The following is a 27,500-nucleotide window of genomic DNA, read 5'->3' as shown; positions in this document are numbered from 1 at the left end:
AGTCACAAGACAGTGTGTATTATGATCAGTTCCTGTATGCCTGGACTGAGTATGACAGAAAAAAGCATTTGGATCGAAACAAAAAAGCCATGTTCCACTATGTGTTACTGTGTCAATGTTGAGTTTTTAGAAGACATTTGTGTATTAATTTATTGATTTTAGTTGTGAATTACCTCTCACAATTCACACAGTAGCACCGTCTTCTCTTTTACAATAAACAGGTGGCTTGTTCACATCATAAAGGGGAACTTGTCTACCGGTTGATAATTCAACAAAAAGAGTTTACGGCGCATTCACACCGCAGTACTTTTCCCACAAAGGTTCATGAGAACTTAGATCATGAGAACTCTTTAGCTCATTTACAAGGTTAAGTGATGAGCAAACAGTGTACGTTGTTCAGTCAAATAGCTGCCAAGAGCCAGAGTGTGACAGAAGGGTTCATTTGTTGGACTACTTAGACCAATTTATTACATAATTGTTTTAAAAAAAACTTGTGTACAATATTGTGCTATAGTTGAAGGCACAATGAGTAGTATGTTTATACTTAAAAATGATCCCCCCCTCAATTATCAGTTATAAAACCTTAAAAGGTGTGTGGCAGTGTGTGTACCTGCAATGCAGACCTCTGCCTGTATATCCTTATTTGGCTGTGTTCAGGACTTGTATGGTCTTCAACCTCTTTAAAAACGAGCGACCAATTGGTAGATATTTGCTAACATCCGCAAAGCTCGAATTTCTAAAATTCCCCTTTCTAAAAGCCCCCGTTTTGACAGGCTATATTACACTTATCTGTTCCATTTAACATGTCTTATATCTTATATTCAAATGATTCCCTTTCTGTTGTTGCAGTTATAGTTTAGTCACTTAACTGCAAACACAATTTCCTTTCAGTGACAATATGCTTGAACTGAATTGTATTTCATTTAGCTGTAAATGTGGTTCACCCTCTTAACTGCATTCTTAGATTTTTGGTTTTCCTGGTATCCTACAATGCATTTAGTTTTAGCACTACATGGAAGAATATGTGCAATTCCAAAACCGACAATAGGCAATAAAAGATCATCAGAATAGTCAAAGAACAACAAAAGAGCTTAATTATTGCCCTGTACTGGACTTTATGCCCTCTCTTGTTGAAAGCTGGTAACTACTGTATTCATTTGTACAGTTTGTTAACTCGTATCTCTGTGTGTTTACAGGGCCATCTACAGGTAAGTTGGCTGTGAGACAAGTTAGTTGAAAAGGAGTAGCCTATAATCGGCTAACAAAACCAAACAAAACAAACATCTACCACTCACACTTGACATATAAACCGGGCTGGCTGTAGATAATATAACACTTTATAAATGAAATGTTACACTTTGAATATTCCAATTTTTTCCTTACCTTATTATATATTTGGTCAATTTAATCCCTGTCTTTTTTCAAAGATCTTTTGAGCAGAGGCTCCGAATACCTTTGAGCCTTTGCCCGGACAGCGGCGACGCCTGGAGGATCCGAGACCTAAAAATGCAAACGGGGTGAGAATGCATTTATCTTTTTACTAACAGGGAGAAACAGTCACATCCATATTTTTTACAGTTTCTATGGCTATATGGTTAGCCTGCTCACCCTGTTGTTAAATATTTACTAAATGTCCACTGCTCAGAACAGACAATAAACGGTATGAATCTGTATTAGGTCATAACGAGCAAAGTATCACTAGAAGCTTTCTGCAACTCCGTCAGATACATTTATTATTGGTTAATGTTTTACAAGGGCAGCACCAGCTCAGTAAGCAAGTTAAAGATTTCTCTGCATGCCCCTCAGGAGTTTGAAAACACGGGTTAGCGCCATGAGATGACGTTGTATACGGTTTATCTTTTATGTGGTCCACTGGGTAATGTTTCTTTCAGTGAGTTGTTCTTGTTCTCTTTGTTATCAGTGGTAAACGGAGTACTACATTTTATACTTAAGTAAAAGTAACAACACTGCTCCTACTACTAGGATGGGTTAAATGCAGAGAACAAATGTCACTGTGTGTGCTGTGTGCTCTGCATGTGTGACCATTAAAGAGGGTTTCATCCCTCCCATTCTACTAAATTGTTAAAATACTTTCTTATAATTAAACGTTGTGCATTAACAATCTTAGTGAAGTAAAGGTACAAAATATACAAAATATACATGTATATAAATCATAGACTATATATATAAAAACAAACATGAAGAATTGTTCATTATAATGGCCCATTTTAGAATCATATGAAATTACTTGATTATGAATATTGCTGCATCAATGTCTATCAAAGTTGGAAAAGGGCAAGCATATTTGAATTACATTGTTTACTGCTGCTGGATATTTGAAATTGTAAATATATGAATAGGTATATTTTTACTAGTTTATTTATATTTTGTATGAACTAATAATAAAAAAATAGTAGTAATCAAAGTAACTAACAAAAGCTGTCTAATAAATAGTAGAGGAAAAATAACAGTATTGTCAAAATGGAGTGGAGTAAGGGTAAAGTATCACAAAATGAAAATACTCAGTTAAAAAACCTCAACATTGTACTTATTATGGAACAATACTTTAATACAATACTTTGATGTACTAACTGATACGTTATGTATTTTCTGTACTGCTATCTTGTTTTAAGACTCTTTTTACCCCTCGATTCCTATTTTTAATACTAAAGATTCATGTATTCGTTGCTCTTTTTTTTAGACTGAAATATGCTCAGCCAAGCACACTGAAAGGGTAAGTTATTTAAAACAGATATCGCAATTTTTTGCCGTGTAAACATAGTCTGTTTGTTTACAATAATGGATTTCATTCTTATAAAAACATGTATAGAATGGACTTCACCTTAATGTAAGTAAGTAATTAAGCAATCTAGTGTCCCTATACATTTGTGAATAATATAATTCATAATATGTACAACAATGATTTTTTTTTAAGTGTGTTTAAGGATGCAGTATAAACTTCAGTGGAGTCTGCTGATCAGGACACACTTAACTTGGCATGTGTTTTAGAGAAATGTGCATAATGCTGAAAAGAAAAGTCAGTATATTATTTGGTATCAGCTTATGCTACAACTTATTAAATATTGAATATATCATACAGACCCAAACCACTGATCATAGCTGGACCAAGATCTGAAAACGACTACATCTTTATTTGATCTTCCCAGACGCACAGATGTGAACGCAGTCACAAACTGGAACGCTCCTCTGGTTTGGGAGGGGACCTTTGATCCAGTGGTTATCGATGCTATATACAAGAAAATGGACCCACGAGTGGCTGTGTTGGTGTTTGCTGTTGGCAAGTAGGTTCACAGGATATTCTCACAGGGAGCAGACCTGACGCAGTACTTCGGGTTGATATAGAGATTCTTGTAAACCTAAAAAAGTAAAGCTGTTTCACATAAATACTCCCTACGTTTTGATATAATGATGGGTCTTGTGTCGCTGATCTTGTCTTATATTAATTGTTAACACTTCTGGCATTCTCTTTTTTCATCCAGATACACACGTTTCCTGAAGGGCTTCCTTGAGTCGGCCGAAAAGTATTTTCTTGTTGACTTCAGGGTCACTTATTACATCTTCACAGACAACGAAAAAGAGGTCCCCAAAGTAAGTTGTTGTTTATTAATATGTTTAAAGTTATTTTCTGCATTGCCCGGCTACACAGCTAAACTCTTTGAGAATTGAAGTCTAAAATATAATGATTATACTCTCTTATATGGATTGCTTATTCTTTTAAAAGCAAAGAAAAACGAAAAGGTATGGTATATCGGGATGTTGTGTGCATTGAGTTTGAATCGGATTTGAAACAAATATTTTATAGTTCACAAAAGGAGCGAAAAGCTGATGAGTTCTCAGAGAAAAGGGACAGAAGAACTTCCCAAAATCCAATGTCTGCTAGATTTGGACTGTTCTGCAGATATAGGGACTTCACATAAACAGACTCTAAACTTAAACAGTGGTTTGACAAAACAAAAAAGGCTTTCCTGATGATGCAACATACATCATACAGTGAAAAGGAATTGAGTCTTATGAGTTGTTGCAGATATTTTGGGTTGTTACCATATGTAACACATGTTTGGTAGCCTACTATATGGAAATGTTTTAACAACACGAGAGAGGATAAAACAAGTCAAAAATCCCTCCAATATACAACATTAACACTATAAGACTTTGAGGAATAATATAGAAAAGGTCATGCAATGCTGATTTATGATCAAAAGCGTTTGAAACTTGATAAGATCAACTTAATAGCCCAAAGGATTAGCATAAAGTAAGGATGAGTGAGCCTTGTGGATATCAAAATAACCCTGTTTCAGATCAAAGATAAAATATTCTTCTGAATACACCAAACCAAAAAGAAATGTAAACATGTAACAAGTTATCTGTTTGTCTTTGTTTGTCAGATTAAACTAGGTAGGGGCCGAAATATCGCAGTTGTCCCCATCCCTGTAGTCAATCGCTGGCAGGAAGTAGTACTGGGCAGGATGAAATGGGCCACCATCACCATTGACAATCAGGTAAGAAATAAAATGCACAACATAGGCACAACAAATCACCAAAGCTAGTGCCTTTTTCATCTGGTTGGTTACAGTAACCAATGCTGTTAAATATTGACAGCTCAGTTTTTACTATAGTTAGACAATACAACAGACCTAAAAACTAAAACAAATTGATATGTGAGCTAGAAACAGCAAGTCACCAGTGCCATCTCTCACAGATATGCATACATAATACATAATAGTTCCCAAAATTATTATTATTTATCAGTCATAAAAATCTATCCATGATGCATTCAGTCTCACATTTCAACTGTTATGTTTGCAGATCCGTAAGGAAACAGACTATCTTTACATGATGGACATCGACAGCGTCTTTCACAACCGTTTCGGAGCAGAGTCTCTCAGTCGGCTGTCTGCTGTTCTTCACCGTGGCTACTACAAGGTTTCACTCTTTTGTTCCTATAGATTAACGGCTACCTTTATCCTACGGTACGTTTTCTGCATTTCAATGTCTCAAACCACTGAAACTACTAAAACTTTCTGAACGATTAGCAATACAGTAAGCCTAACAGGTGGAATCGTTTTTTCAAAGATCTTATCAATTTACTTGTTATACTATGTGTTATGACACAGAGGACATTGCCACATTTTTGATCACCAAGTCATCATCAAGTATTAGATAAAGCCTCTCCTCCCTGTTTCATGTTTTGTCCATATTTTGTCCATATTTTTATTTTATCAGAACACATTGAGGGGCGGGTTTCCTTATGAGCGACGGCCAGCGTCCAAGGCCTTCATTCCTGCTGATGAAGGAGACTACTACTACACTGCTGCTGTCTGGGGGGGGGGTTCCTGGAGGACATGTACAAGCTAGTCAGGTAACCAGAACCATTAACATGTTAAGTTGTTTCCATTTAGCTATTACTAAATAAGTTTAAAGTATAACACCCTGGACACAGTGGACAGGTACAAATCTTAGCCTTTCAAAACCTGTTATATTTATTCTAAAAAAGGCAGTGTTTCCACCCCATTGTGCGCAAATGCTCAGCTCGACTTGACTTATCAGAATCAGAATTTCTTTAGTGGGTAAGTGGGGGGAATTTAAGGTGTTGCAGCAGCAAAGGTACAGTTCAAATAAAATACAAAAGGTAAAAGAGAAGACTTAAAATTACATAAAAAGGAACGCACTCACTATTAAAAAATATAAACAAATAAGCTAAAACAGATAAGTGCACCATGGTAAAAAAAACAATGCGTTCATCAGCAACCAAACAGAGGAGCATTTACTTTTCGTAAAAAAAGGCGTGGTGCAGTTGTGCTAGTTGCCATTTGGTAGCTATTTAAAAACGCCGGGTTGTGCAGTATGTCCGACGACATGTTAGTGACTTTTCTCTGACCAATGAATGGTCTGCATTGTTCTAATGTCACATTACAGTATTGGCTCAGCTTTCTTGGACTAAAAAAGTAGCCGGTACTATCTACAACTTTTCTCAAAAAAAAAAACACGTTGAGAAGAGCCATACCATGCATTGGAGACACAGCTTAAGAAAATATATTTTTCTGAAACAATTAACTCTGTCTCCTTGACATTTTGACCATTAAAATCTAATATAATGCAAAATGAATTGTAACTTTAGCAAAGTATATGACTTCTATCTCTTTCATTTCATTAGATACTGTTACAAGCAGTCGGAGGAGGATGCCAAGAATAAGATTGAAGCTATCTGGCAGGAAGAAAGTCACCTCAACAAGTACGTTTCACAATTGATTGCCTCAGTTCAAGTGAATTTCTGTTCATTCTTATTTTAAAGGACACATTTCCAACCTGCTTATATTGTCAACTTCTATCTATTCTAACTGCTAGTATTTCTTGTTTAAAACAAGCTTGTGTTTGTGGAACAAAGCAATACAGATTTGGGATTGATGTATTATACAACATAGACATATTTACTCTTGCCTGTTTTTCTATCATGCAGGTACCTGCTGTACAACAAACCAACTAAGGTTCTGTCTCCAGAGTACCTGTGGTCAGATTACGATGGGATACCAGAAGACCAGTGGCGTTTTTATATGTACAAAAGTGGTGGGGCACAAAAAACTTAGATGTCTATATATAAGCTTCTGCAGTGACGTGCAGTGAGGTTCATGGCTGCTGAGGCACTGGCACTGACTCTTCAGGTTTACAAATATTATATTTTGACCTAAACCAAAATATAATATTATTTTCAAAAGCTTTTTTTGTCTGATGCTTCGATTAATTTTAAACAGACAGTTCAACAAAAGGATACCCAACAAATGTAATTTTATCATTTAAATATTGAATTGTTCTCTCTTAGTAAGATCCCATTTTCAATAAAATGGCGGTCTTACCTTGACTTGAAGATGAAGTCCATTTGCCTATCCTTCTGGACAAACATTTCTATTACTTTTTTGTAAAAGTCCTCCTTATGTTCTTGTAGTTTCAAAAGTCTATCATAAATCTAATCCATAGATTTATGATAAAAAAATTATAAAAGTAGGGTAGACATGTGGATGTTATCCGGCTAATCAAAACGTGCATTTATCTAACAGGTACGTTTCCCACAGATCTTATTTCGAGCTATTTTCTAAAATCCTATGGAGAAACCTCATTGCTTTTTTGCAGCTTACTTCCTGGTTTTAGGACGCGTCACTGCACCTCTCTCGTCTCCTCTTCACACACCACACTTTTCGCGGCACACGTACTTACAGCCAATCAGCTCTGAATGATTTGAGAAGACGTATGGTGGGGATGGTAGCTACGTGCCCCTCTGGTCATTATTTTTTTGCCACACACATTTCATTACAAAATACTCTGAGCATGCGCAGTGAAGTTTTTACAGTCACCGTTGACTTCACAGCGAGAGGAAGGGGCATAATCAGGTTTTGTCCCACATGGCTCTAAACAGCTCAATAGGCACACACTGTGACTGTAGACACACTAATTAGAAGAACACAGACTAAAACAGCAATGTACAGACGAATCAGATGATTAAACATGATCTTAAAATATATTTTATATATTTTTTTATTTTTTTTTTTTGCATTTTTGTAATCATTATTTGTAATACTTTCTGCTGACACTAGGTGGGGCTGTGCCCCACCTGCCCCTAATGACCAGTCGCCACTGCAGAAGACATTCAAGTTGTCAGGATTTCCCAGTTGATCAAGAACTATGCAGAAGTGCGGCCAAATGGTGGACATTGATGTCAAGTCACTGACATTTAAAGAATAATAGAAGTGGGTTGAGTGTATGGGTTGCTTTTTATGTTCAGTTTTTTGTATATTTAACAGTATGAATAAATTACTGAAATAAATAAGCAGATTTTAATCTCTGTAGACATTAATTAAAGTAATCTTGATGCTGTACCTTGTGGTCTGTGGTGGAGGTTATGTATAGCAGTCCTTCATTCTTTGGAACTTACTGTAATTTCCATTTGACTGATTTTGTTACAGCTAAATGTCACAATTCCCCTGTGTTGATTGGAGGGTTGTTCCTACGCCTGTACAGGGAGTGGTGAGAACTGGCTCCTTACTAAGAATGAGAGCATCTTGGTCATAAGTGAAATGGATGTTTTTTTTTGCATTTCATAGTAACAAATTGAAGAGATGATCCTGAACCAGAAGCAGAAGGAAAAGGATCTGTCCCCTATTTTGCACAAAAAAAAAAAAATCTTACTGAAGATAAGAGAGAAAGTCAAAGAGGAAATTGATGAAAAATGCAAACACGTTTTTTTTGTGCAAATATTTAGGTATTTTGCGTCGTCTGCACTCTTTTAAGGCTTCCAAAAATATTATATGTTTAGTTTTTTTAATGTTTTTGGTTTCAATGAAACAGACACATTCTCATGCATTTTAAAAGTTATGTATGGAAGCTTCCATTGATGTTTATATATTTTCTTGAAAAAAAGTGAACTGTCTATGGTCCTTATTATACATCCATGATGGTGGACTGATGGCGCTGGACCATGGATGTATAATAAGAAGCGCTGGACCCGTTCTTATTATACATCCATGGCTGGACCATGCGCTGGACTGCTGAGGTAGCGCTGCGTCATTGCGACAGTGTCGTAAAACGCCAATGTTGTGGTCGGAAATTGCACCAGTCGTCCTCTGAGTTGAGCTTTCAGTCGCCCTTCAGCAGAGAAACAGTGCTCATCTCGGCTTAAACACACCACACCAACGTTAAACCATGGCAGGGGTTATTGCACGGAAAGCTATCGACCACCTGAAGAGCAAGGAGTTCAGGGAATATTTGATGAGGTATGTAAATGAAGCTGTTATATTTTCTATTAGCTCTCATGCTAAAGTAGCGTTAGCTCCGGTGGCTGTCGTGTGACATACGAGGGGTATAACAAGGGGTTGATTTACTGCCGTGTTCTGTCCAACATAATGTTTTCATAAAATCTAATGACAATTGTCAACAATGTGTTTGTTTAATTGTGTTATAATGGTATCGTTTCTCTCAGTGCTCTGCTAGTTTTCAAGGACATTTGCTCTTTATTCAACGTTAGTAAGACTTTCTCATTTAACTTGTGTCTCCAGTTTGTGAGGTTGCCAATACATTGAGAGAAGATTGTGGATAAACTTGTTTTTTTAAAGCATATCTAACTAATTACGGTATGTCATTAACATTGGTGGAGTAAGAACTCAGATATCTTAGTAAAAGTAGCAATACCGCAGTGTAGGAATGCTCTCTGGAGTTCAAAATGTTACTAAGTAAAAGTCCAACAATAATACGCATCAAAATGTACTTACACTACCAAAAGTTGGTCAGTATTCCCATTAATATACTATATTATTGAATAGTTATGCTGCATTATTGTGAGCGTTTTAAATGCTGTAGCCAGTAAATATGGGGCTTTTTTGTGCTGTTAATACTTGCAGGGAGCTTTACCAAGGGATTAATCCTTTTAATCCTAACCTGCTATAACCCATCTAAACAGAGAGAACTACTATATAAATGTGTACATGTTGCCCTGGCGCTAAATGTAGAGTAAAGGCTAAATTGTAACACAGTGACGCAAGAAGCCATCTTTGTTGACATTTGTAACAGATAAAGATGGTTATCCCCCTGGGGTTATTTTTTGAAGAGATTTGTCTTTAACAATTAGTAAAACATTTAGAAGGTTATATAAATACACTGTAGTTGTAGGGGAGGCTTTCTGACAGAACAAGGCTTTCTGTGGTGGCGTGTTCTGTGTAGAACACACAGATTAGCTGGTGTTATGAATAAAGTGGACATCCAGATACTTAAATGTTACCACACTCATTATTCATTCATTTTGGAACAAAGAAGTATTTTTTACTTCCTGCAAAGCCGTGCTTTTTAAATTGTAGCAGTTTGCTTGTCATATTTTGTGAATGTATCTGTCCTGAAACTGACCTATGTTCTGTTTTGCATGGCAGCAGCTCTTGATTGGCCCCTATCTCATATCTTATTTATGTTCTTCTCTCTTCTATGTGGCCCTGAAAAAAAACAACGTGTCCAAAAGCACAGTAAGTACTCATCCTTGTTGTTTGTCTTATTGCTGTCAGTATATTTCTATCTGCGTTTCACCTTATCTGTGATTCCCTTCGGTTATGTCTAGTTTAAGCTTTCTGTTTGTGTCCTACCTACATATGCTTAAAACTATATTTCTCCCTTTGTGTTTATCTGTACAGCATTTCTGGGGTCCAATAGCAAACTGGGGTCTTCCTATAGCCGCCATCACAGATATGAAGAAGAGCCCTGAGATAATCAGTGGCAGGATGACCTTTGGTAAGATAAAGCCAGACGTAGACATAAAGAGCACCCACCCGTTTATGAATAACTTTGTTAGGGTTTGGTTTGTCAGTTTAACATTTTATCAAGATTTCTTAGAATTAAACGATTGTAAACTACAGCTGCAATTTCTCTCTTTAGGTAACAGAAGATATTTTATTTGACTGCTTCTTTTATACCTCACATTCTGAATTCAAAGGAACTGAAAACTTGGTCAATGTGTTGTACAAAACATTAGGTCTTTATTGGAGTATATAAAAACAAATAGGAATAGAATACATATTTGTCCTTATTGATGTTGCAGGAACATTTTAGACTTGATATGGTAATAAAGTATATTAAAAAAATACAAAAAGTATATAGATTATAACAAATCAGTGCCAATCACTTAGTGATTTAAGAGAAGAAAACACTTAAATAAACCATTGCCTGTGTTTTTTTTTCATCCTCTCAGCTCTGTCCTGCTATTCCCTGCTCTTCATGAGGTTCGCCTACAAGGTGCAGCCACGTAACTGGCTGCTGTTCGCCTGCCATTTGACCAACGAGTCTGCACAGCTTATCCAGGGAAGTCGTCTCATTAAATACAAGTAAGCAATCATTTATGGTGGGATTTCCTGTTGTCATTGGGAACAGATCATGTATCATGAAACGCTTTTTTCAGATTTCTACTCTGTTATGATATGATAATGAGACCTAGAATAATAAAACACATGTCCAAAATCCTTTAATAATCTTTGACATTAAGGTGAAGGGATAAAAGAGAAATGTAAGCACTCTGACTGTTTCTTTTTCATTGCAGCATGGACAAGAAGAAGGGATCTTAATGGCAGAGTGGCGCCTGACTGCTTCAACAGCCACAATAACCTGAACATTAAAACTACTGAATATAAACATGTTATCTCAATGAAGCTGTGCCACTTTCGCCATTCAAACCGGATGTTACCAAGATTGATCATCCTCACAAGTTTTAATCACTTTTTACTAAACAGACAGAAAAAAATAATTTGCTTTCCTTCAAGAATTTGAGTAAACTGCTATGATTTAATTACATTTTTTCTAAATTCATCATGACACAAAATATAATATGGGTAAATGTACACTTAGCTAACCAGTCTGACAGTTAGCTGTCTTTCACACTGGCTGTTACACTCGTTTTAGGTCATCAGCAATAATATTTGTGTTGCTTTCTAACTGGCTTATTAATGGAACAAATAATGATATGTCAATGGGAACTCAGCCTGAGGTCAGTTTGTGCAAATGTGTCCACACCATGGCACATTATACTTTGCTAAGCACTTTCATTCATTAACCTTTACTTAAATGCAGAGGACACACAGAGAGCTAAGCTCTTTGTTTGTTTTACTCTGGAGTAAAATGTTAAGCTGAACAATGAAAACAGAATGTGTACGAGAAGCCGATATGGCTTTATTACACTGTAATAAATAAGAAAAGCTGCTTCTGTCAGTGCTGACCAAAACATGTACTGTGTGTTGTTCTCATGTCATTCACATTAATTTATTGTCATTGTATAATAAATATTATTTTTCCCTAATTATTCATTTGAATCTCTGGCGTTGTCCAAATAAACTGGCTTTAACCAAGTTGAACACAATTAAGCAAGTGAGTGATTTATTCTTTTAAAGTTCAGCTTTGTGATTTCGTTTTTAATCTAATAATTGTTTTAAAGTCATGTTCCATGTTCATTGGCAGGAATGAGTCGTCCTTCACAAAGTCAGATATTCTACCGTGGTAAATGTCAAGGAGAACACGGCTGTGTATTTACACTCAACACTTTGCTCTGCAACCTAATGCCATGTTGGAATAAAACAACTACTGTTTTCAACAAAGTTAAAAGATACCAATCAAATTACAGGAAATGAATGATTATTTATGCATTTAAATAAAAAAGGAATTGATCAATATCTTCAAAACCAGTTGTCAAAAAGCGATTCTAATCCTTTAACCCTGTAATCACTTAGGGCTATTTAGTCAAACATCCTGCACTTTTACTTAGCTAAAACTATAAGTATTATCAGCAAATGCAGTTAAATTGCTTATCTAGTTAATAGAGCCTATTATATTTTTGCGGTAATATAGTTATTTGTTAAAGAGGTTATTTTTAATGTAGGCTATAGGCTGTTGGACCGTTTAATCAAAAACCTTGCATCATATGTCACTCGTGACCATTCTGAAGCAATACGAAAATATGGAGTTGACTAAAAAGTACAATATTTCCCCCTGAAATTATCTAGAGGTAAAGAGAAGCAAAACATAGAAACACTGGTAAAGTAGGCCTGAACATTGTTCTAAGCAGCTCTAAACTCATTTGTTATATTACACCACTGCTCACAACAAATACATTGGAGACACTCAATAAATAAAGCTCATACATAATCAGAATAATATCCTGTCCTACAAAATCTTGCACGGTAGATGGCAGTATGCACCTAAAAGTTGGTATTGCAATCCACCAAAAAAAGCCTCAGAGAAGAAGAGTGGTAGTTGTGGTATCTGTAGTCAAAACGAAAAAGAAGAAGAAGATCAACATGGCGTCCGTCAGCAGTGATGAGTGGAGAGCTATTTGTGACAAATTCACCAACGCCCAGAATTTAACCGTTGTAGAATCACTTAATGACCCAGACAATGACCCGTTCCGCTCCAAATACAAGGCTAGGGAGCTCCTCAGGGAGATATACTGCTCGCTGAAGAGTTTTGAGGCCGGGGAAGGTGAGGAGGAGAGCGGCGGAGAGACCGGAGAGACCGGAGAGACCGGAGAGAGCGGCGAGCAGCTGCCGGTGGAGGCTCCGGTAGACGGGCAGACTGAGGAGGCGTTCAGTCAGGGCTTCTGCGGAGACTCTCCAGCCGGGCTGCGGGCCGCTAAACTCGGGGCGGTGGAGTACTACCTGGGCGTCAACCATGTGGACACAGAGGAGCTGTCCGCCGGGCAGGAGCATCTGATGAACTGCATGAAGCTGCTGGGGAAATGCAGGGTATCTTCGGAGAATGTGTCACTGTTTATCCATGCCAGGGTAACGATTACTTTCTTAACAGTAATGTTGACAAAAATGGTGCAGTGTGACCAAACATCACAGACTGACTGATTGATGTTGCTAAATCCCAATATAATTGACAATGTCATCATAAACAATGCCATGTGTAGGCCTGTGGGACAGCAGTTTGCACCACCATTCCCTTTTTACACACTTTAATAAAAAGTAAACGCTACCAAATCTTCCTTATACTACTGGTATTATTTGCACATTTCTCAAACAATTTAGCACATTTCTGCACTATACTTCCACTTTAAAACGTCTATACGTTTATTGTGCAGTAAGTGGTGATATGTTGTATTGTTTGTCCTTTGTTGTTTATTTATGTTTTATTTTTAAATATCTGTTCCTATTTTTCCATTTCTAATTGTATACATGCACAATTGTATATCATGGCAAATTCCCTTTATGTGAAATCCTACTTGGAAATAAACTAAATCTCGATTCCGTCAATTGAGTAAATATCTATTATAATGTAGTAGGAGATCAGATGATGCTGATCACTAACCCATGTGTTGTCTGTTTGTGTAACAGAACCAGTTGGGCATCCTGTGGGCCGGCCGCGATGAGACGGAGACCGCTCAGGGATTTCTTGAAACTGCTGAATCTATCTACCAACGTTATATGAAAGAGGTAAGGTTGGTGTGGTTTATGGAAAATCTAGAGAAAATAAATATCATAGGCATACATAATACTATACATAATTCTTGTATTTTTCGTTAAGTAAGAAAATGTGTTTTTTGCTTTTGACCTTGTATGTTTCTTTGACCTCAGATTTTTTTTCATGGTGCTACATTATGACTTAAATGTGTTCCTAACCTCAAATGAGAATAACATGTGTACACAACTAGGTAGCAAAATGGGATTGTGGCCTAGTTGTTGGGTGTTAAAAAACACAACATAAAAACCACAAAAGTGATAGCCGAGAATTTGATTATTGCAACTGCAGGAGCCATAGTTCTTTTTTCAAATGTTTTCCAGGATGGAAGTCCACCCACTGACATGGCAGATTACTTCAGTACTGAAGAGAACCAGTTGACACATCAGGAAAGGACCAAGAGGTAATTTGTCACCTTTAATATCCCCATACAAAAGCTGTATGTACATTTACAGAGTGTTTGCATGATGTGTGGTCATTGATGTACACTGGGTTTGTTTCTTTCTCTGTTATGCTCTGTGTAGCGGCCAAAATCCTATAGACCTAAAACAGCCGCTGAGGCACTAGTTTGCAGATGTTACGCAGGGCAATGATCATCCAAGTCCAGACAAGAACCTCCATTTGTGCATTTTATTCCAATAACAAAATACAATGAACAGGTTTCCTATATCTCTTTTCTTTAAGCCTTTCCTATGGCTTTCCTTTGTGTGGCTTGAAACACCCTGGTAAAAAACTGTTTGCCTACTAGTGCTCTGGCTCCTACCACCCACCTGTCTCCAATATATACAATTACACCAGAGGCCTGTACTACGAAGCTGGTTCAACCTAACCTGGATATGTTTGAGTTAGCCGGTTGGCCCAATCCAAAACATACACGCTCTGGCTAAACTGTACTACGACGCTGGTTATCAAGTGGATCGCTCAAGCCAGCCGTGTCCTATCTAGTTAGGTGCGCGTTCACATGAAAGGGGTGGTATTTGGAGCATTCGACCAATCTCAAACACGGACAAGCGTACTGACAGCGCAGCGTCATACTTCCTGAATGAAAAGTGAACTTTAATATTAGTCAAATATGAAGAAGTTAAACTTTAAACATCCATGACTTAAACACTTTATCCTGGATAAAAGCCACATAGCTGCACCTGCAAGGTGAATACAGCTGGTAAAAGAAAAAGTGTTTGAATGCGTACATTAACAGGTTTATAATATCACTGCCCCGTATAAGACACGAGTGGATCTGACTTTAATTAGGAGAATTTGACTCGAGTGTTTCGTCAACTTAATGTGTTGCTTCAAATAATACTTCTGCATACAGTATGTGACACTGAGTGTTGCACGGCCAGATACGGCTCAAGAAGCTGACTCAGATAAGGAAATATATGATACATTATGATGTGATATGATATGAATGATAATGGGACACATCGACGTCTGCACTCACAGTGCCGCGGACTGTACTTAATGTTACTCTGATCCGGTTACTTATGTCGTGGCAGATATTTAAGTAAGCTTTCTTAATGCTAATATTATAATAGTCAGATTGCTCTGAAGATGGGAGGGGATATTCTATTAATTTTCACGCTCACACAGTCTGTGATTTTGGCCGGCCGTCTTTCCTGCAACGGCAGTTTAAACTGTATTTCCTTTCTCCTCCTGTCATATGAATTGATCGCTTTAAACTCCGCACACTGAGCTCTGATTGGTCAGCAGGCAGGGCTTTTATCCTGGAACCTATCCTGCTCCGGAGGCTAGCCGTTCAGAATAAGTTATCTAGCCCGCTAAAAAGTGAACCAGCTTCGTAGGACCGGAAACCCCTGAAGTTAGCTTGCTAAACGAAAATCTTGATTCGTAGTATACCCCCCAGGCCTCTGGTGCTCTAATCAGTGCCCAAACATGCCTTCAAAATAAAAGCATAGAAACTACTATGACGCTAACTAAGAATACATTTACAATAAAATAAATGTTAAACTATTAAATAATATAAAGAGATATATAGCTCCAACACTCTGCCTTCCCCTTATATCTTTCTCCTACTTCCCTTTTCCAGGTTTGAGTTGGCCTACACCCATACCATGTACTACCTTGCTCAAGTCTATAAAAACCTTGGTGAGTTTGATGTTGTTTGAGTCAAATACAACAGTATACATGTATTGGTTTATGAAAAAGTCATACTTAATCATTTATGTAATATACATTCAATAATATAAAACATATATATTGAACTTAAGAGTCTCTAATTAATCTAATGAGTAATGTTTTGCTTTAAGACATTTCTGAAGACTGCTTCTGATCACATATTTATCTATGTAATCATAATGAAGCATAGCCTTATTCTGTTTAGCTAGTGGTTGATGGTAATGAAAGTGTTTTATCTCCCAGGTGAAACTGAGCGTGCTGCCATCTACTGCCACAGCACCCTGCAGAGACAGTTAAAGTTAAATCAGTTCAGTCCTATGGAGTGGGCTCTGAACGCTGCCACACTATCGCAGTATTACATCACTAAGGTAGGGCACGGATGGATATGAATTAATTGAAAATTATTGATTTAAAACCTTTGAAACATTTTAAAGGATTTGACATCAATTTGAGACAATAGTTTGCTCATGTCAGTACGTGCTGGTTATTACCAATATAGACAACATAACTGTATCATTTCTTAATACAGGATTTAATCACAATATTATTCCATTGAAAGACGATTCATTATTATATTCAATTATCGCCATACCCTAATTTGAGTTTGTACTCATCCAAAATGGTTTAATCTGTCTAATCTATCTGTTTTACCTTACTTTTACAAAGTCTTGTTCACGTCTTTCACATTTTCTAAGTGAAATAATTTTGAATACAATACAATACAAGTTTGGTTGTAGTAGGTATGCATGTTTGTAATATCTAATTCATTTCAGTATTGAAAGGTGTGTGTGTGATGTTTAGGGCCGATACATGGAAGGCAGACATTGTCTCTCAGCGGCAACTGTCATATCGGGTTTGGCAGGAGAAGTTCCTTCTGAGGCCGCAGCACAGGAGAGTAAGCATCTAAATCTTGCATTAATTAACATATCAAACGTACATATTTGCCTATTTCTATTGTCATTTTTAACTGCAATAAGGAAGGCAGGAGCAAACACAGCTGTGTAGCAAAGCTTTGTGCAAGTATCTTACCTCCCTTCCTCTGTCTGACTCCTTTCACCTCAGTCACTCTCACTTCATCCAGATATATCTATCATTCCTGCTGGCATATCCTAACATGTTTGTGTATCTTGTGTCTGACCCAGGTGAGACAGAGAGCGAGCGCAGGGAGCAGCTCAGGCAGAAGAGAGCAGAGATTGCGAGATGTTGGATAAAATACTGTCTCAACATTCTGCAAGACTCTAAGAAGCTGCTAGAGGTAGGTGTGTGTGTGTGTGTTACGTTCCCTCCAAAATCTAGGGGTACGAAGGGGAGTAACAAAACAGAACGACCAGCACGAGAAAAAAGAGAGGAAACTGATCTCTTTGTTCACACATGAGATTTAATCCAACAATAATGGACAACCAGGTCCCACACAGAGACCCAAGACGACGTGCTGCAGCCAGAGGAGAAAGGGAGAGCGACTGCAGCCTTCCTCAGGTCCTATATGGAGGCCCTGATTGGGGATTGGGAGCACCTGGGAGAGAGGCTGCACCTGGAGACAATCAGGCTGCACCTGGAGAATCAGAGGGAGAGAGAGAAAGACACACACCCACACTACGGCACGTAACACCCCCCCCCATAAAACCAAACAAGTGTTTGGCCACAGTTACCAAAAACACTCAGACTATTGGACATGAATCGTGACCCATTGTAATCGTGATCTCACCCACAGTACAGTACATCGGCCACCACCTTATCTGCTCCCCTCTTGTGCTTGATGACGATATTGTAGTCTGGGTGCTGGTCTTTTGACTTTTCCGTAGACTGCTTGGAAGCTGCCACCTGCTGCTTCCAAGCTACACACCCTGCCACTAGATGACCAGGATCAAGACAAAAGAAACATAATCTCTTGGGACCTCGAGTTCTGGTCAAAACACAACCTGCAAACACCTTCGGATGAGTCTGAGCTAGGTCACCACCTGCAGCACCAGGGACTGAAACGTCTACAACCTCAGCAGTAGGATACACTTTACCCCCGGCTATATCGTTACCCATTATGAAATCCACTCCGTCGACAGGAAACTTGGGCAGCACAGCAACTGGAAAGAAACCAGTAGCCAGTTTAGACTGTACCTGGATCTTGTGAAGAGGTGCAGGCACACAACCCATCCCAATACCTCTTACCACCGCACTTGCCTCACAGGCAGACTCAGCACTCAAGGGCAGGACACTGGCAAGAATGAACGACTGTGAGCCACCACTGTCTCGTAACACCGTGACCTGCCGCTGGTCCTCCACTTTTCCTGACAGAGAGACAAAAGCAGTAGAGATGAACGGTTTCAAACACTCATCAGGCCCTTTGTTAACAGTGGCCCGTCCACTATGACGCACTGCTGTAACCAATCCCACCCCTTCTGGGTGCTTGCCAGCCGCTGTCTGCTCTCGCTTCCAACCTGCACAGTCTGCTATCACATGACCTGGGTCATGACAAAAAAAACAAGCTCTGTTTAGCCTGGGATCTAACACTGGAACACTGGCACAGGGAACGTAATTGTCAGGAGCTCTACGATAAGTGTCTCGCTGAAAAAAAACGCTCTTGTGTATCAGTGCAAACTCGTCTGCCAGAGTGGCAGCCTGCTGAAGGGTAGTTACCTTCTGCTCGTTCAGGTAGACTACCGTACGCTCAGGCACACAGTTCTTAAACTCCTCTATCATTAGCTCACACACTGAAGTAATGTCGTCAGCTTTACAAGCTCTACACCACCTGTCAAAGAGGACTTTCTTCTCCCTTGCGAAGTCCACGTAAGTTTGGCCAGAAGTTTTCATCAGGCCGCGAAAACGCTGCCTGTAGGCCTCAGGCACAAGCTCATATGCCCTGAGAACAGCACCTTTAACATTCTCATACACTAAACTATCCTCGACAGAAAGATAAGAGCAAGCTTCTTGAGCCTTGCCGACTAGCTTACACTGTAAAAGAATAGCCCACACGTCTTCTGGCCAGCGCAGAGCAGCAGCAATGCGCTCAAATGCACCAAAATAGATCTCCACCTCTGATTCACGAAACACAGGGACCAAAGAAATATGCCTACTTACGTCGAAGGAGGCAGCAGGACCAGACGATGTAACGGCAGAATCACACCCCCCAGCTGCCTGAAGCTCTAACTGACGCATCCGGACAGCAGTGTCTGCCTCCACTTTCCTGATCTCCAGCTCCCTCCGGACATCAGTGTCTGCCTCCAACTTCCTGATCTCCAGCTCCGACCTCCTGATCTCCAGCTCCCTCCTGACATCAGTGTCTGCCTCCAACTTCCTGATCTCCAGCTCCCTCCTGAGCTGAAAATCCCTATCACGCTCCTCCTTCTCCCACTGTAGACGAGCCATACGCACTTTTACCCTGGCATCTAATTTAGACCCCGTAGGTGAGGACCCTGCCGAAAACGAGTCCAACTGAGGCATGTTGAAAAGTTTTGCCTGTTCCGTAGCACTCTGAACACCTGGAGTAACACCAACGCGGCCTCCACCAGGAGACTCTGCTGCTACAGCCCCGGCCACCGTTCCAGGAGATTCCACTGAAGTAGGCAGACTCAAAACCCCCTGTTCAACCAGTCCGGTTATCACAGTAGCCTTGAGTTCACTTTTAACAAGAGCAGAGGAGACAGAAACGTGATAATGGTCAGCAACTAACCGCAAATCAACCTTCCTACACCAGTCTAGCTGACCCACAGTAGGACTGGCCACAAACTGCTCCAAAACAAAAGCCATCCTTAAAAAATGAGTGCCTGAAGGAAAGACTGATTCAGCCCAGCTAGACACTCCCCTATCTAAACTGAGGAAGCTTTTAAACAGCAAGAGACTTCACAGCCAATGCTACCAAACACAATATCAACGCTAAACCACAAACAGATACTCACTCTTTGTCTCAAAGATCGGACGAGCCCCCATTTGTTACGTTCCCTCCAAAATCTAGGGGTACGAAGGGGAGTAACAAAACACAGAACGACCAGCACGAGAAAAAAGAGAGGAAACTGATCTCTTTGTTCACACATGAGATTTAATCCAACAATAATGGACAACCAGGTCCCACACAGAGACCCAAGACGACGTGCTGCACCCATGCAGCCAGAGGAGAAAGGGGGAGCGACTGCAGCCTTCCTCAGGTCCTATATGGAGGCCCTGATTGGGGATTGGGAGCACCTGGGAGAGAGGCTGCACCTGGAGACAATCAGGCTGCACCTGGAGAATCAGAGGGAGAGAGAGAAAGACACACACACCCACACACACACACTACGGCACGTAACAGTGTGTGTGTGTGTGTTTATATGAACATGTAAAAAGTGTTATACATTCATAGTCTCTATCGTCTGCTCAGCTATCAGTTGCGCTGTCCATCTTTTCAAATGCATCAATGTTGTTGTTGTATGCCAGAAGCTGTCTTGAATTGAAGTGTTTTACATTTTTAAACACTTTTTAAATATTTTTTCTTCACTGTCAATTTGACCTGCATAATGTGTCACTCAGTAAAAATCTCCCGAACAACGAAGGAATCCTAACGTTGTTGTGATTCCACACTACCTTACAAAACTACCAAACTCTGCCTTTGTTATTGTATTGATTGAGAGACCCCTAGTGACAGAAAATAGGATAATAATATTAATAATATTGGAAGGGATGAAACCCTCTTTAATGGTCACACATGCAGAGCACACAGTGAAATGTGTTCTCTGCATTTAACCCATCCTAGTACCAGGATTCTAGTACTAGGAGCAGTGGGCAGCTATTGTACAGCGCCCGGGGGGCAATGGGAGTGGGGGGTTGTCCGGTGCCTTGCTCCACGGCAGGGCAGGAGGTGAACTGGGACCTCTCCAAGTAGCAGTCCATATTTAGGTCTGGTCGGGGACTTGAACCCTACGGCTCCCAGTCCTAGCCCCTTCTGACTGAGCCACTGCCGGATAGATATTGTATCGGATATTGTAGGTTTGAAGAAAATCACTTGTAAGGGCTTTTACTTAAAGTTGATGGTTGTTGTTTTGAATTTCTTTGTGAACAGGACAGCATTGGGGAGCTGGATACAGATCGTCAAGAAGAAATGAAGAGAGGGAGGAGACTTGAGGAGGAAGAGGAGGAAAAGGAAAGGAAGAGCGCTATGCTGTTTGGCTCTGAAGACACCTTTGACTCCATTGCTAGCCTGGAGGAGAAGGTTAATACACTTTCTGATGCTACTGCTGGTTCTGCTTGTACAGTCATTATAATAAATATTAGTGTTACAGACCATGTTGTAATACATTAGGAAACACATTTAAAATTACTGTCACCAGAGGGCGCCATTCTACAAATAAATACTAAACCCATTTTAGGAGCTGAAACTCTGCTTCGTTTTCCAGGTGCGCTGTTTGTTGCCAATGGACTTCACCGAGGCCAGAGCCATATTTCTGGTGGGACAAAATTATGTCACAGAGGTTTGTAAAGCCCACTGACACACTCACACTGAAACTGGGTTGGACAGACTAATACAAAATGTAGACAATCTTACACCAGCAACCAGACACACAAACAGCAGTGGAGTTATTGAAGTATCCATACTAGCTCATAAGATTAAACATGTTAACTAACCAATGCTTTTGAGTTATGTCATGTATTTCTACTTCCCAGCGCAGTTTGTAAAGCTTATTGAGATAGTTTTGAAGAAGAAGAAAGACACTAGTTCCTACATGAAACTGATAAATACAAAATAAAAATAGAATAAGGTCTGTCAATTATTTTTGATTAACCTGCTCAGGATTTATGGAAAGAGAAGTTTCTTTTGAGTTTCTCAAATTAAATATTTGTTGCCCTAGTTCCGTTAAAGGTAGGGTAGGTAAGTTTGAGAAACCGGCTCGAGATCGCTAGAATTTGAAAATACACAACCGGAGAAAATCTGCCACTTCCTTACAGAGCCCCTCCTCCAACACACACGAACGCGCACATGACCAATGAGGGCACGAGATAAGTTTGTGCACAGATGGAAGGCTGACAGGCAGGTAGGCCATCCAGTTATTGGTCATGCTTTTTACAGTATTACGGCTTACACAGATGACATTTTTTTGTATGGATTTTTTGTCAAAGCACTTAAGATATTCATTGCTATCGGGATGTTAAGAGCATTCCATGGAATATAACAAAAAGTGTATCTCGAGCCGGTTTCTCAAACTTACCTACCTTTAAATTGGAGGATGCAGACATTTTTTACAGCCAATATCTCAAACACTCAGCAACACACATCAAAACAATCTAGATTGATTGATAAAACCACAGGAGAAATATCTGAGTTTTTTATTTTGGCCTGAAATGTCTGTTTAAGTTAGTATTAATGGTAGAGTTGTTGCTCAAACAACTGTGTATTAAAAGCTAATGAGTAAAATCATGTGTGGAGCACAAAACCAAGATTTCTTTAATAAAAAACATGGCTCTTGGGTTTATCCCACTGTGTATAGTTACAACTGCTAAACTTTGTAATCTCTCCGTCTTTTCACTTAATCTTGCAGGCCAAAGAGTACTTTCAGATGGACGGCTATGTGACGGACCACATAGAGATCCTGCAGGATCACAGTTCTCTGTTCCGATCCCTGGCTTTCTATGAAGAGGATCTGGACCGGCGCTGCAAAATGCACAAACGAAGAGTTGATATGATGGAGCCTGTCTGCATGGGTAGTTGCATCTTCCATTTGTCTCTCTTCAATACCTGATTGACCTTTTAAATATATTAATCGCTGATAAATTCACTTTCACATCTAGATTCACATCATAAACCAAAAGTGCATTTGCTTTACCTCAATGCATTTATAACAATCATGAGGTGTAAAAACTTGAGTATTTTCAATGGAAAAAGATGACACAATATGTTGTTGTCAATGTTCAACGCAAATGTCCAGGTAAAGAGACATGATTGATTGAATCTGACTCTCTGTTTCACTACAGAATTGAACTCCAAGTACTACCTAATGATCCGCAGACAGATGATGTTTGAGTTGGCTGAGACCTACAATGAAATGATGGACCTGAAGCTGACGCTAGCCAACAGACAAGATGAAACAGAATCTCTTGACAACCACACCGTTAAGAAATTTAACAATCTCTGCTCTGCTTCTGCCAAGTGAGTGATTGTGTTTGTAGGAGCTGTGTGTTAGTGCATCTGAATATATTCACTCTAAATGATTGTAAATCCTCCCTTCTCCTCTCCAGGTACTTCCAGATGTTCCTAGACTCTCTGTGTTCTCCAGAGGGGAAGCAGCCGGAGCATCTGGAGGAGGAGGTGCTCCGACCGGCTCTGGTGGCTCGCTTCAGGGTGGCCCGACTCTACAGCCGGCTGATCTGCACCTCACCCCCCGGTCAGGTGGAAAACCTTGACAAGTCGCTGGAACACTACAAGTAAGAATATAGTGTATTTGTAAATATATGGCAATACATAGGGCTGGGTTTAAGGAAAGGAAAACGATTTTCCAGTTCAATTCAATCTTCACTATCATGATCCAATATGGATTTAAAACATCAGAAATTAGACTATTAATATATATACGAATAAAGTTTCTACTGGGCAAACCTATGGAATTTTATTTTTGTAAATGTCGGCGGCTGCTCCACAGAATTCACCACCAGGCAGCGCTGCCAAATACATTTCAAGTGGTGTCAAAAAGTATGTCTCTGTAGTATGTTTCATATCAAAGCAATATTTGTATTGTAACTGAAGTATTCTTAATCGGATCCAATCAGAAATTAATCCATTGAGGATATCAGTGAGGAAACCCAGCCCTAATCATACATCCAAACCCTTTCTGGGTTGCATAATCAAAAATGTAGGAGAAGTGTGCGTAGGTTGACATGATGTAGAGACGTTAGGAAATCAGAAAGACGCATTCAGAGGAATTGTGTTGAAAGCAGTTAACATGAATTAGTATTAAATTACATTAGTGGGAATGTTGTTTATCTGTTTAAAGGGGACCTATCATGCAAAATGCACTTTTTGATGTCTTTTATACATAAATATGTGTCCCCGGTGTGTCAGGGAACTCACAAAGTGTCAGAAAATAAAACCCTCTCTCTTTTCCTCCGTACCCAAATCTCAGAAAACGGGGGTACAACGGAGCTGATCCAGATTAGCGTCTTACATCATATCGGAAATGCGAACCCACGGCACTATCAGAAAGTTGCTATCAGAAACAATGCCGACGTGTTTTGGACGTAATGGTCTTTGTTTACATTAGCAAGCATCGCTAACACTCAGAGCTATCCTGTACCGGAGAGAGTATGTGTAAAAAAGTAAGAAATAAAAAAAGGAACTCACCTTGTGATAAACCGGCAAGAGAAAAAGCATTTGAGCTCCATACTGTTTCAGAAATAATCCTTGATGTGTTTGGAACACGATATGGCATTTAATCACGGCAGCTTTATCTCCGGTAGAATTAAGGGCAGGCATTAGCTCCCCCTCCTCCTTTTTTTTGTTTCAAGCTAAGGCCCCCGAACCTGCAGTTCTCTAACAGGGCTGGAATAGAGGGATATGAGGGATGTCTCAAATGCATGATCTGTTTGGTATTTTGAGCAAAATACATCATAGACATGTTTTTTATATTTTTTATATATCTGAGACCCATAATATATGCCTAAAAATAGCATAATAGGAGACCTTTAATGTGTTGACCATCACTTTCACCCTACACCTGTCTAGATATGTGGTGGATTACTGTGACTCCCACCCAGAGGCCGTGGCCACAGTGGAGACGGAGCTGGAGCTGAGTCGGGAGATGGTCGGCCTGCTCCCTCTCAAAATCAACCGCATCAAAGCAAAGATCCCCGCCAACAACTGAAGGACGCCCCCTCTCTCACCTGACTGACTAGTTGTTTACTAAAAGTGTAACATCCCAAAAATGAGTCGGTCGATCTAAATGTACCACCTTTTACAGTCAGTGGACACTCCCTACAATTAGAGAAACTGGACAGTGAAGGACTTTCTTGCTTATTTAACCACATCTTTCTTGGCAGTGTTCATGCTGCATTTACGAGACCTTTGAACCCATCACACACTGTAAAAATGTGCTCTGCTCTGTGAAGTAACATTTTATTTGAACTCAAATAACACAGTTAATATATTCTCTTCAAAATGAACATGTAAATGTCTTCCTCACTAATTGAGATCAGTTGATAATAATCTTTTCAACACTTTGAATTTGATGTGAGTCTACCTTTTTCTCACCTTTGTTCTAAACCACAGTAGTGTGAAGAAATACGTGTAGGTATAAAGCTAAAATATCACAAGCTCCCTAGGCAAGAAATAATAAAAAACAAATGATTGGACTAAGATCCTTAAAGATCTTGTATGTACATAACATTTTTTTATTTTGTTTTGTTTCATTTTATTTTACTATCGTATGTGACCGAGTTCTGATTTATGTTGTTTTCTATGTTATGTTTTTTTTTATCACTCATTGTCAAGCACTTTAGCACACTGAACTTTTGTTTCTTCAGCTACTATCTGATGTTAAAACAAATGTTAAAGCCTACAGATACCAGGGTTAGTGTAACCATGGTAATAACAATAGGCAGCCATCAGTACAGATGGGCTTAGACTACTGACAGGTTGTTGTTGCGCCTTAAAACTGAGAAGCTTTTTCTGCAAACTGAGAAACAGTCTGAACTGTCATAAAGTGGGCTTATTCGTGTTGGTTTATGAGGTATTATAATCTGCATGATGCCAGATGCCAGCTTTCACCAGGTGAACTCGAATATATACTCTTGTATATTTCTTTCCTGCCTGTGATGAATCACAATTTGGTCTTGTTTGTTGTACAGCAGATAATGTATGTTATGGTGATAAACAAGTAAAGAACTACACACCTATGACAAAATATCAGCTACTGATCGTCCTAATTTCTCAAATCTGCTATTGAGCCCCGCCAATCTCCATTAAAAAGGGCATGAGGCATAATCTACATTATTTCATTATGTTCATACGAAAAAACGAATTCCCAAATATATGTATTTTATTAATGTGCTACTTATGGATACATCTTTTAGGAACAGTTGGTGAGGCCAATGATGTGCCTTTTTTTGTGCAAAGAGACACTGGGTGTTAAATGAGAGTTGTTTTTCTCTGGTATATCTCCATTTAACAGAAGTATCAAGTGGATTTAATGACTCTGGATCCTGAGTAAAAAGCTAAAATGATATAAAATGTAGGACCAGATGAGTTTAAGCATTTTTTTCCCCCAGTCTATTAAATTACCTTATTCAGAGAAATGTCTAAAACGGTGTCTATTTGAAGTGAAATATCTCCTAAACTGAGTGTTTCACACACTATATCTTACATATTTTTGTTAATTTGTCCACACAGTTTCCTTGTAAGGGGGAAGTGCAACCGAGGTCAGATTTAAAACTATGACCAATTTCCATGCTTCCTCATTCTCTTTCACTCTCTATTATAGCAAATAGTCCTATCGATCTGGCAGCATTTGTATTGATTCATTTGATCATGTAATCATAATTTTACCAATATACCCCTCCAACATACGCACAGACACACACACATCACATGCTAGGCAAAATACTGGTTGTCCCATAGCTTTATGAAACATGTTGATTTTTCTTCCAACAAAAACAATTTCAACACATCATAACCTGCAATTCCAGCTTTCGTTTATGCTCCTACTAACATGTCTGATGCTTGTCAAAACGTGCATTTACATACCTGCTGAGTGTAGGACACTCAGAGCTAATGTGCTGTGAATTATTTTGCAGTAAACTCTTGGCAAATTAAGAGGGATTACTGGAAGATCCACCCTAACACAGAATACAGATTTACAGTAAATACACAATATCTTCATTTTTATATAAGCCGCCAATATACACTTTTGTAAGGTTCAATGTTATTACATGCAAGACTGAACTGCAAATGTGCTGATAAACCAAGTGACCTGCAGTTTCTGAAGGTTACAAATAACATTATATCATTTATGTAGAAGTTTTTAAGACATGGACAGAAGAGACTTTAAAATGAAATCCCTCTAAAACTTGAATGCCTCACCAATTAAATATCACTTGACTTAATTCAAAGAGGAAGAGTTTGACATGAACAGTTTGTCCACTTAAAGTTAATAATGAATAAAGTGTGCGTTTATGACTCTAAATGCATCATTATAACTCCCCCACTATTTTGTATTGCTCTCTTTCCATTCCCTATTGTAATATACCTAAAGTTATTTAAATCTTAATAGTATTTGATCAAGATTAGGCCTATAACAAATATTGCGGTTGTCACATGTTGAAAAAAATAAAAATGTATGGAAAAATATCCAAGTGTTGAATGTCTCATCCTATTGGAGGAATTTAAAATAACACTTTGACTTTTTCTGTTGCACTCAAGCTTT

The 27,500-nt window shown here is 39.0% G+C and overlaps 3 protein-coding genes and 1 pseudogene across 5 annotated transcripts; 3 read left to right on the top strand and 1 right to left on the bottom strand.

Annotated features, from left to right (window-relative positions):
• LOC117471410 overlaps positions 1-8,228 on the top strand; it is a 9,435-nt pseudogene extending 1,207 nt beyond the window's left edge.
• Positions 8,229-8,560: 332 nt separating this feature from the next.
• On the top strand, positions 8,561-11,896 carry mpc1 (mitochondrial pyruvate carrier 1). Of its 2 annotated transcripts, XM_034116384.1 has the most exons (6): positions 8,561-8,783; positions 10,016-10,019; positions 10,185-10,281; positions 10,739-10,871; positions 11,084-11,139; positions 11,181-11,896. In XM_034116384.1, the coding sequence occupies exons 1-5, from the start codon at positions 8,713-8,715 to the stop codon at positions 11,106-11,108; spliced, it is 330 nt and encodes a 109-aa protein (XP_033972275.1). In that variant the 5' UTR covers positions 8,561-8,712; the 3' UTR covers positions 11,109-11,139; positions 11,181-11,896. The 2 variants fall into 2 exon arrangements, with proteins under 2 accessions (XP_033972275.1, XP_033972273.1); XM_034116382.1 differs by having other exon boundaries at positions 11,084-11,896.
• Positions 11,897-12,812: 916 nt separating this feature from the next.
• Positions 12,813-25,982, top strand: kifbp (kinesin family binding protein). Its single transcript, XM_034116381.1, has 13 exons — positions 12,813-13,313; positions 13,869-13,967; positions 14,316-14,395; positions 16,040-16,098; positions 16,372-16,496; positions 16,930-17,023; positions 17,271-17,383; positions 21,155-21,304; positions 21,489-21,563; positions 22,629-22,791; positions 23,062-23,236; positions 23,326-23,511; positions 24,806-25,982. The coding sequence occupies exons 1-13, from the start codon at positions 12,831-12,833 to the stop codon at positions 24,942-24,944; spliced, it is 1,941 nt and encodes a 646-aa protein (XP_033972272.1). The 5' UTR covers positions 12,813-12,830; the 3' UTR covers positions 24,945-25,982.
• Positions 17,722-20,118, bottom strand: LOC117471407. 2 transcript variants are annotated; one of them, XM_034116379.1, is made up of 2 exons: positions 19,408-20,118; positions 17,722-19,362 (listed from the first exon to the last, which is right to left on the bottom strand). In XM_034116379.1, exons 1-2 carry the CDS (start codon positions 19,867-19,869, stop codon positions 17,830-17,832), a joined length of 1,995 nt encoding a protein of 664 aa, XP_033972270.1. In that variant the 5' UTR covers positions 19,870-20,118; the 3' UTR covers positions 17,722-17,829. The 2 variants fall into 2 exon arrangements, with proteins under 2 accessions (XP_033972270.1, XP_033972271.1); XM_034116380.1 differs by having other exon boundaries at positions 17,722-19,369; positions 19,415-20,118.
• Positions 25,983-27,500: the final 1,518 nt, after the last annotated feature.

This window comes from Trematomus bernacchii, unplaced genomic scaffold (assembly GCF_902827165.1).
Source record: "Trematomus bernacchii unplaced genomic scaffold, fTreBer1.1, whole genome shotgun sequence".
Lineage (NCBI taxonomy): Eukaryota > Metazoa > Chordata > Actinopteri > Perciformes > Nototheniidae > Trematomus > Trematomus bernacchii.
This window is presented reverse-complemented; position numbering and strand designations above follow the sequence as displayed.

What these genes read in the sequence shown, in the direction of transcription:
- mpc1 (XM_034116384.1), top strand. Translation starts at nt 8,713, where the DNA reads ATGGCAGGGGTTATTGCACGGAAAGCTATCGACCACCTGAAGAGCAAG. An exon ending in CAGTGGCAGGATGACCTTTG is followed by an intron (nt 10,282 to 10,738) that starts GTAAGATAAAGC and finishes TCATCCTCTCAG; the next exon opens with CTCTGTCCTGCTATTCCCTG. An exon ending in AGTCGTCTCATTAAATACAA is followed by an intron (nt 10,872 to 11,083) that starts GTAAGCAATCAT and finishes TTTTCATTGCAG; the next exon opens with CATGGACAAGAAGAAGGGAT.
- kifbp (XM_034116381.1), top strand. Translation starts at nt 12,831, where the DNA reads ATGGCGTCCGTCAGCAGTGATGAGTGGAGAGCTATTTGTGACAAATTC. An exon ending in CGCAGTATTACATCACTAAG is followed by an intron (nt 16,497 to 16,929) that starts GTAGGGCACGGA and finishes TGTGATGTTTAG; the next exon opens with GGCCGATACATGGAAGGCAG. An exon ending in ACTCTAAGAAGCTGCTAGAG is followed by an intron (nt 17,384 to 21,154) that starts GTAGGTGTGTGT and finishes CTTTGTGAACAG; the next exon opens with GACAGCATTGGGGAGCTGGA.
- LOC117471407 (XM_034116379.1), bottom strand. Translation starts at nt 19,869, where the DNA reads ATGGCTTTTGTTTTGGAGCAGTTTGTGGCCAGTCCTACTGTGGGTCAG. An exon ending in TGGAGATCAGGAAGTTGGAG is followed by an intron (nt 19,363 to 19,407) that starts GCAGACACTGAT and finishes AGGAGGTCGGAG; the next exon opens with CTGGAGATCAGGAAGTTGGA.